The sequence below is a fragment of the Seriola dumerili genome, unplaced genomic scaffold (genome assembly GCF_002260705.1).
Source record: "Seriola dumerili isolate Sdu_G_001 unplaced genomic scaffold, Sdu_1.0 BDQW01001051.1, whole genome shotgun sequence".
Classification (NCBI taxonomy): Eukaryota; Metazoa; Chordata; class Actinopteri; order Carangiformes; family Carangidae; genus Seriola; species Seriola dumerili.
The window spans coordinates 397,346-406,353 of NW_019175306.1; the positions used below are offsets into that span (position 1 = coordinate 397,346).

Here is a 9,008-nt window from a genome sequence, read left to right on the forward strand (position 1 = left end):
CATGAGAGTTTTTACACTTTTGGCTTGTTAAATTTTTTGTCACCCTGTCTACACCACAACCATTTTACGGGAGCTGTTAGTCATTCATCTTACATCTTTACATTACTTCCAAAACACACAGCTGAAATTTCAGTAACAATTCGTAATTGAACAGGGAAACTGGACACATGTACGTCAGGTTAAAGTGGAATCAGGAAATAAGTTTGTAAACTGATGGATGTTTACTACTGACAGCTGAGGTCATTATTTCACTGTTTAACCTGTGGGTTTGTTTACATCCTGTTTTTCAGTTCAGGTATCTCAGCACTTAAGGTACTCTGTACTGTAATTACCAACAGAACCAATGGCCTAAAGCTACAAAACTAAAGATAAAATGAAAGTGTTTTTTTACCTTGTCTACGAGTGAACAGCTCGACTGTGGTTCATTTCAATTACAATCAATTTTCTTCCACCTTGTGCACACAAATATATGTTTGTGCAAATACAGCCCATCACCACTAAAACAGAATCACCTGATCCTGAAGCATCGATCTGCTCACCGGGTTTGATGGAAAAGCATTTGCTTATGGAGGAACGTCAAACCTGAGTCATGAAGCTGTACAACACAAACGAGAGAAATCCAGTTAGTTGTGATGGCACCTTTATTTAACTATTGCACTCACTTCTAGTCGCCGTGGATACCAACAGCAGCTGGACGACCACAGTGTAGAAAAGTACATGCAAAATGTTCTGCAGGATGAAAACATGAAAACACCGTCCTCTCCAAACGTCCCGGTCTCTTTAAACGTCGCTTCTGTTTCCTGCATTGTGATCAACAGAAACATCTTCCTGAGAGGATTCGTCTGACACAAAGACCTGGTCCAGGATCTGCTGGTTTACTGAAACAAACTGGTCTTTGGGATCTTTTGGGATCCATTCTAAAAACTTGTCTGCTCCATGCTGGAGAGTGAGGAGGATTTAAAAAGCCTGCTTAGAAAATCTTTATGTTCTGGAACACTGAGCACACAAACACTGCGTGTAAATTTTGAATGTGAAACTTCGTTTGACAAAAAAAATCTACTTAAGGTACACTCAGTGTTTTTTTTTTTTTAGATGTATACCAACACCTCTTGATGACAACTGAGGCAACAACCTAATATTTGATGAAGACTGTGATTGTTTGGAAAGCTCTGGAAAATGTTTGTAAGTGGATGTATTCAAGACCCATTTAAGTTAATTTTTGACAAAATGTTTAATAAAAACATCGGCCATGTCATGATTTATCATTGTGAGTTATTAAACTGAATTTCAGACACTGAATCGTCGTTTTGCATCTGCATGTCTCAGGAGCGAAGTTCAAGTTCTGCATTGATTCGTAACAAGAGCTGCAGTCGTGTCCATGTCATTATGTGTAATATACTTTTGTTCCTTTGTGTAAATTTGTGAAGGCACTATGTAGCACATGACCTTTACACACTTAGTCTAGAGGTTCACCAAAAGGCTAATAGCCTGAGGTAGTGAAGACTGATTTCAGACACATCTTCATTTCTTTAATTCTAGGATTTGTGTGTACTGTGTTCCAGAACCTTCAGAACCTTCACACACCCTGCAGGCCCTGTGTTCTCGTATCTGGGTTCTAGCAGAGCTCACAGGTCCTGGCTGATCTAGAACATTGTGGACTTGATGTCCTGGCTGAAGAAAGTTCCAAAGTTCAGGTCTCTGGACATCAGCTCCTCCTCTACGTTCTCCAGTGCCCACTTGTGTTCCACGATCTCCAGCGCCTCCCACTCGCTCTGAAAACAAACATCAGCATTTAACATGTCAGTGCGTCTGTAAAGATGGGTTCAATCCCAGAACAACTGAGGTCTGATGAAACACACTGGAGTCAGAGTTTCTGTTCCATTTATCATTAACTTGAGATTTAACTTGAAGGTTTTGCTGCGAGATGAAGGCTGAGGTTTTATTTAATGAGGCAACGGAGCTGACGAGTCAAAAGTTATATAGTCAAATATAAATGAGTAAAATGTTCTTTTATTAACAAAAAGAAACCCTCTCAACACACCTCTCTCAACTTTCTGGAAACAATCACCGTCTGTTCCAAACTAGTGAAAGAACTTTCACCATTTGTTTAATCTGACTAACTGTCATTCTCTTTGTTAGTATCTCACCTTAAAAGCCTTGTTGGGGTCAGGGGGCATCGCCATGGCAGCACCTGTCATCTGGTCCTGCATGATCCGTGACTGGTCAGCAGCTACGAGTTAACACATCAAACAGACAAACTTCCATCAGTCTTCACGTCTGAAGTGTGAAGTAAAACAAACTTTTCAGGAAGCAACAGCGAACTGAAACATTTTACTGAGATGTTCAGGAAATGATTTAAAGAGCAGCTGCATTTCAACTGGTCTGTTGTATTTCTTTCACACACGCAAAAAAACATTATCTATGTTCAGTTACAATGAGTCTTAACAAATGAGAGAGATGTTTTCAATCTCTTTCACAAAACTTCTCTGTACAAACACTGTCATTGTCTCTAAAATGTGTTTGAAAGCAGGAGAAATCTTTGCACATCTTTTTTGTGAGGCAGATATGTCGGAGCAGGACGAGTGGATCTGAAGCAGTAGTACCAAAAAGGTTGCATTAAATAGTTTGTTGCAAGTCAGACAGTGTTCAAGAGACTCTGGTAAAGAAAGGGAGAGTGGAGCAAGAAACAGCTGCAGTAGGTGAATTACCTGTGTATGTGAATTAGGAAAACTAAGGGCATATTTAACACACATTTTAGAAAATCAATGTATTAAAACAGTTTCATGGCTGGACCTGACCACAAACCATAAGAGGAATCTGTGTATAAGTTTAACAGGGGTGAGATAACTCATACATTTTGTTCTTATTCACACAAATTAAGATTAAATTGATGCGTTCAGGCACTTCACGACTGAGGTCCAGTGTTTCCACTGTATTGGTCTTGTGTGCAACGTCACCTATAGTGCATTTTCTGCATAGACACAGACAACAACACGGTCACAGGTCAAAGGTCAGAAACTGGCAGTGGGATACAGAAGCTCACCGTTGTCCTGTCCCAGTATGAGGCTGTACATGCTCCTCAGTCCAAACACGTTGAGGAAGTACCAGGACGCTGAGCTCACCCTGCACATCGGGGAGAAACAAAGTGTCCAGTAATTCAATAAACAGGACTTTATAAAAACAGGAGTAAACACAGACAGAAATATATTAACATGAGAGTGTATAATCTTTTTTTAAACTCAGACCAGCGGTTATGAAGTACTGAGTCATTTTTATTTAATTCCAGCAGGCTTTATGTAAAAATGTTTTTTTTTAAACGTAGTTTCACAAAAAACATTTTTCTAAATGACTGTAATCAACTGTTCTTGTTTGAGTGTTTTTTTAAGATGAAGTGCCAAATACTTTCTGGTTCCAGCTTCTTAAATGTCAAGATCTGATGCTTCTGATGAGTTCTCCACTCATTGTGACTGAGGCCATATCATATTATATATATATGACACAATAATATATTATTACACAATATTCTGTAAAAAAAAAAAAAAAAAAAAAAATTGTTTCTGATTGTTTAATTTATTTTACATTTGAACTCTCCATAGAATATTAACAAACTGTGCTTGTGGGTGTTAAAGAAATATTTTGGTCCTAGCAGACAAATTCAGATTTCCACTGCTTTGTTATATACAGAGAAAAATTGTTATAAGTAAATGATGCACTTTACCATCATCTAAACACAATTTTAGGATATTGTTGGTAAATGTGTGTATTGTAACAGACTGTATGTGCTGCTGAGGCTCTGTGCTGCTTTCAGTATTAATTTTTTACCAGGAAGCATCCAGTGACAGCAGGTCGATCCCTCGCTGTAACATCGGCTTGAACCTCAGAGTCAGAGGGAACGGCACCTTGGCTGGATCACAACAACAACAAACAATTATTCATCAACAACAGAGGATGAGACAAACATAATGGCTTAAGATCATGAATATGAATCTGATTTATCACAGAACAGTCTCTGGATGAAATAATAAAACCTGCGGTGAATGTTATTTATTCATAATCCTATAATTTAGAGAGTGGAAGATAAAGAGGATCATAACTCTGTTATTTAAGTTGTGGGACTCTGAGGACACAGGTTACAAAAATCAAAGTAACAGACATGAGACATGCTGACGTTTAGTCACTAGTATGGGTTAAACTACAAAACACTGGACCTACATTTCCCACAATGCATCTTTTCATTTGATGTCTTTTCATGTCTTCGGCTCCAGTGATTCATTCAGGATGTGTCTCACCTTTCTGGAGTGCCCTGATTTCTTAAATGTCATGTTTACTGGTTTCCTCCTTTCTTGGCTGTGTGTAAACGTAATTGGCTTTTCACATACGAGCGAGTGCAGGACAAAGACTTCAGACAGGAAACTGTCCATTTAACGAGCGGAACAACAGCACAATTAATTAAATAAAAACTTCTGACAAATCTGACAGCTAATTTATTAATCAGAGCTTTTTTCAGAGGGTCAAGAATTTTAGACTCTTTGTATAGCACCAAATCATAACATACATTATCTCAAGGCACTTTACAGGGTAAGACCATACAGTATTATAGAGAGAAACCCAACAGTTAATGAGCAAAGACAAACAAAGATGCACATTTTCAATAGTAAAGATTGGATTAATATCTGATGTCAAAATAAACAGTATGATGGTGCTAATGACCGACAGAAGGAGAACTCACTTATGACGAATCCAGAGAAAGCCCAGTTTATCCATCCACCAATCACAATCATGGGCAGGACGTTGGTCAGGTTTCCCTTCATCATGTCCGTCAACATGCTGGTGTCTGAAGCACAACGGCAAAAATACATTTGGTAAGATCTGGAGACGTCAAAGTAAACATTGTAAACACCCACACACACCACGGCCACACACCTGTCATGGGATTCTTGGGGACGACCTTCCTCTTGACCTTCTTGAAGAAGCCAGTTTCTGCGTTGTTGAAATAATGTTTCCTCATGGCAAAAGACTGAAAAAGTGAAAACGTGTTGTGGTTCAACATGTTTAGACACACGTCCACTGTGAGACCGTTTAATATAAAGGCCTACGACACATAATCAGCTACTCTTCCCTTATTCTGTCAAATTATTTGCGCCAAATACTTAAAGATTTTGAAGTTTCATTTGTTCTTATATCATGTGTTACTTGGTGTTTATCAAATCAATCAAACTGAGGCTTAATTTTAAAATATATGCTTCACTCACACAGCATCTCTACAGACCTTGGCAACATAAAGGTAATAAATCTATCCCTTTATTACAACAGCAGGATATATCAAAATAACAGTTCAGTAAAGTTACAGTGTGCCAACAGAAGTTACAAATGTGACAACAGAAACCACCTTATTACACAGTTACATCCTGTGTCCAAATTAGCAGAACTTCTGGAGGATATTTACATTATTTTGAAGATATTGGGGAGACTGCAAGGAGCTCAGTATCAACTCTTACTTTACAGACTTCATTCAATTAATTTCCAACCTGAAAGGCTAAAATATCTCAAATTCTGTATATGGTATAAACTACACTACAAGCAACAGTATAGGCAGCACTCCTGGGGGTGTGGGTCAGGGGGTGGGGAGTGGGTTACTCTGCTCTTATTCTGTTGTTCATTCTGTACTCTGTGTAGCGAAGACTATTTTCTCTCTTGATAAATGATCCACTTCACAGATATTGTTTACTATGATATTTATCTGTTTGAGGTGTGTTTGTTTGTTTTAAAAGGAAAGGGACGTGTGTATATCTGGATGCTGTGTATGATGAAGATCCTACTCTTCAAAATAAAACATACCTGAAAAAAAAAAAACTACCTGTTCCTGATTGTGGAATTAACATGAAACTTTGTCAAATGTTTAGCCTTAGTGCTTGTTAATTTAGACAACAATAAGTGTTTATCACAATTCAAAAGAGAAAAAATGCCCCAATATGACTGCAGTTACAGTCAGTAACACTGTGTTCAGACCAACATTATCACTGTGTGAAAAAAGGCAGCCCCTCATTCATTTTAATAAAACCACTTTGTTCAAAAAGTACAAGTCCAGAAACAGCTAAAGTTGAATGTGACTCAACTGTCAAAGCCCATGTGGCCAATCAAACACGTGCAACTCAAATATTTGAATCATTATGTAGAAGCTGTAAACCCTGTCACAGAGTTTTATAAACCTCTGTGCTGTGTCTGATTAACCTTCAGACAATATATTTCATTTCATTTCACTTGAAGCAACAGAGCTGCGTTTGCTCCAAACTATTAAGTAATAAATTCCAAAACTCTGAATCCCAGTAGGTGTGAGTGAATTTACCTGTCGGGGAATATACTTTCCATTCTCTCGGAGGATGCGGCTGCGCAGGAGCACCTGACTGAAAAGAAACACCGACATGACTTCAGATTAGTGCCAGTCCCGTGGATCAGTCGATCAGAGACACATGCTGCGTTCAGACAGGCAGCTCAACAAATAAGAGGAGAGCTCACAAGAGAAACAGCAACTACAACCTGCACCACAACTACGAGATGTTTCCATGAAAACGAATTGTCAAATTTCCGTCACTGGCTTGTTTAGCATTTCTTTAGTCTCAGGTCAAACTCTGTCTCACCTGTCAGAGACCTGCTCCAGGTCGACCTTTTTGTCGCTGTGGAGCAGCTGGGTGACGTAGTGACGGATGATCCCGACAAAGAAGGTGATGAAAACAATGGGCAGGACCACCCACAGACGAATACTGGAGTCCAACAAGAGCTCTGGACCGGCCATCGCTCTCTGTTCAACCAGCCAATCGAAACAGACGAGGAGACGCTCTGATGGAAGTAAAAAAATATATACATTTTATTATTTTCATGACATATTTACATGCCACCAGCACATACTTGTCAAGTTGTGGTAAAGCATTTGGACCATCAAGAAATACTAAAACTACACTTACAAATTTATTAGGAACACTTAGCTGAAACTAATACGACAGTATGAAGGTTTCTGTGTTCAGTTTCTAGTGGTGCTGTACTGTCCTGCATTAAACAGAGGTGGTTGACAAATGGGGTTGACAAAACAATAGAAACACCTTAGTCAATAATATATATATATATATATATATATATACTAGTTATTCCACACAAATGGGGCGTGATATCTGAAGGCTGTCCTACCAAGATTAGTATTTACTGCTGGAACATATGGTCAGCCAGTCCTGACAACGTGTATTAAAAGTGGAATGTCTTGGGCATAGGAGCGATGATACATGCAATGGTAATTTCTGGTGTTTACAGTATACAGTTCAACAACATTACAAATGACAGCACCCAAAATGACTAAAGTTGAATCAGCACATCTCTAAAACAATTTCAACACAAACTGAACATTAAAACCTTCATGGAGGAGGATTTAGATTTTTGAATTGTTCACTGTTCAAAGGAGCTTTATAAATGAGGCCACTTTGCCTAATAGTCAGGTTACAGTTGATAACTATATAATGTTACATATTAACACAGAACGACTTACTGTTCACTCCGTCTGTGACATATTAACTTGTAATTAGTGGTGGAAAGTAACTAGTAGTTAACTACTAATCTAAGGCACTTAAAACATTTCAGAGGGAAAAAAATACTTTACAAATCAAGAGTAAAACATATAAAACAAAGATTCTTTGTTTTAATTAAACTATCCAACATCTTGTACAAGTACAGTTAAAACGGTTAGTCAATTGACAGAAAATTAACCTTGAACTACTCTGATAATTGTTAAGGTAATTCTTCATGAAAAAATTCAAAGATTTCATGGTTCCAACTTCTCAAATGTGGTAAATGCCTGCTTTTCCTTACAATGATTGATGAATGAGTTTGGACAAAACAAACATGGTTTCACTTTGGGCTCTGGGTTATTGTGAAAGCATTTCTCACTATTTTCTGAATTTTAACAAGCAAAACAATGCATTAATTAATGGTGAAAACATTAGCTACAGCCTCACATAAAGTGAAACGCTGTTAAAACATTGATGATCTGATGACCATTTAATTATATAATATGCAGCGACTATTTTTCTGCACTAAGTACTTTTACGTTTCCTGATTATACTTGCATACTGACATACTGACTAAAAATGTCAACGCATGACTTTTACCTGTAATTTCTAGTTAGGTATTAGCACTTTTACTTCCTCCACCACTGATAAGAAGCTAGCTTCATATAAATCTACATACTGTTGACTCCGTCCGGCTTTCACTCAGTGACACATTAAAATGAACTGACCTGCTAAAAACAGCAGCAGGCCTGAGGAGCAGCCAACAGCAAACAAAAACGCAAGAACCGAACACAATTACAGCTCCTGTCTTTACCTTCAAACGAGCTAATCGTAGATAAACTGAACTTCTCGTGACACCTGACCGGTCTTCATTCAACAACCAGCTAAAGTTAGCATTAGCAAACTGGCTAACTTAGCTAGTTAACCCAGTTACTCTTCGACCTTTGAATTTGTGTTTCTACAAACTGTTTGTTTCACTGACAGTTCAGGTTCTTTTACAGGTGGTTGTGTACTACCTGTTAGTGAGATTACTCAAAATGCCATGTTTGAAATTAACGTAACTTACCACATTTATGAACTTTGAGAATCAGCAACGCGACAAACACGTTCCGCAGTTTAAAAAAAGACGAAGAAGAAGCACTTCCGGTTCGAGCGGAAACACTTACTTATACTTATAACAGATAAAACTAAACTAAAACTTCAAGGTATTCTTCTTTTAGCATTTCGAGGAATATAAGAAATTACTACATAACAGAGGGCTTTTGAAAAATTGTAAGTGACATCTGCTTTAGGGGGTGTCATGTAAGAATAATTACACCAACCTATTTCAGCCTATTTTCTCAACATACTGTACCTATCTACACCGAAAAAGGATTACTCAAATATTGTATTTCATAATAAAAGACAACCAAAGGAGATTCATATGTTACATACCAATATTAAACCATTCTGCTA

General features: G+C 37.9%; 1 protein-coding gene across 2 annotated transcripts; it reads right to left on the reverse strand.

Moving 5' to 3' along the window:
- Nucleotides 1–1,073: 1,073 nt before the first annotated feature.
- On the reverse strand, nucleotides 1,074–8,693 carry LOC111237641 (ER membrane protein complex subunit 3-like). Of its 2 annotated transcripts, none has more exons than XM_022766802.1 (9): nucleotides 8,620–8,693; nucleotides 6,639–6,837; nucleotides 6,347–6,404; nucleotides 4,924–5,017; nucleotides 4,730–4,834; nucleotides 3,823–3,904; nucleotides 3,044–3,123; nucleotides 2,148–2,230; nucleotides 1,074–1,772 (listed from the first exon to the last, which is right to left on the reverse strand). In XM_022766802.1, the coding sequence occupies exons 2-9, from the start codon at nucleotides 6,791–6,793 to the stop codon at nucleotides 1,644–1,646; spliced, it is 786 nt and encodes a 261-aa protein (XP_022622523.1). In that variant the 5' UTR covers nucleotides 6,794–6,837; nucleotides 8,620–8,693; the 3' UTR covers nucleotides 1,074–1,643. The 2 variants fall into 2 exon arrangements, with proteins under 2 accessions (XP_022622523.1, XP_022622524.1); XM_022766803.1 differs by lacking the exon at nucleotides 8,620–8,693 and adding an exon at nucleotides 8,282–8,302.
- Nucleotides 8,694–9,008: the final 315 nt, after the last annotated feature.

Coding starts and splice junctions, on each gene's coding strand:
- LOC111237641 (XM_022766802.1), bottom strand. CDS start 6,793: ATGGCCGGTCCAGAGCTCTTGTTGGACTCCAGTATTCGTCTGTGGGTG. Junction 3,905..4,729: donor TTTCTCTGGATTCGTCATAA/GTGAGTTCTCCT, acceptor GTTGTGATCCAG/CCAAGGTGCCGTTCCCTCTG. Junction 2,231..3,043: donor CATACTGGGACAGGACAACG/GTGAGCTTCTGT, acceptor GTTAACTCGTAG/CTGCTGACCAGTCACGGATC.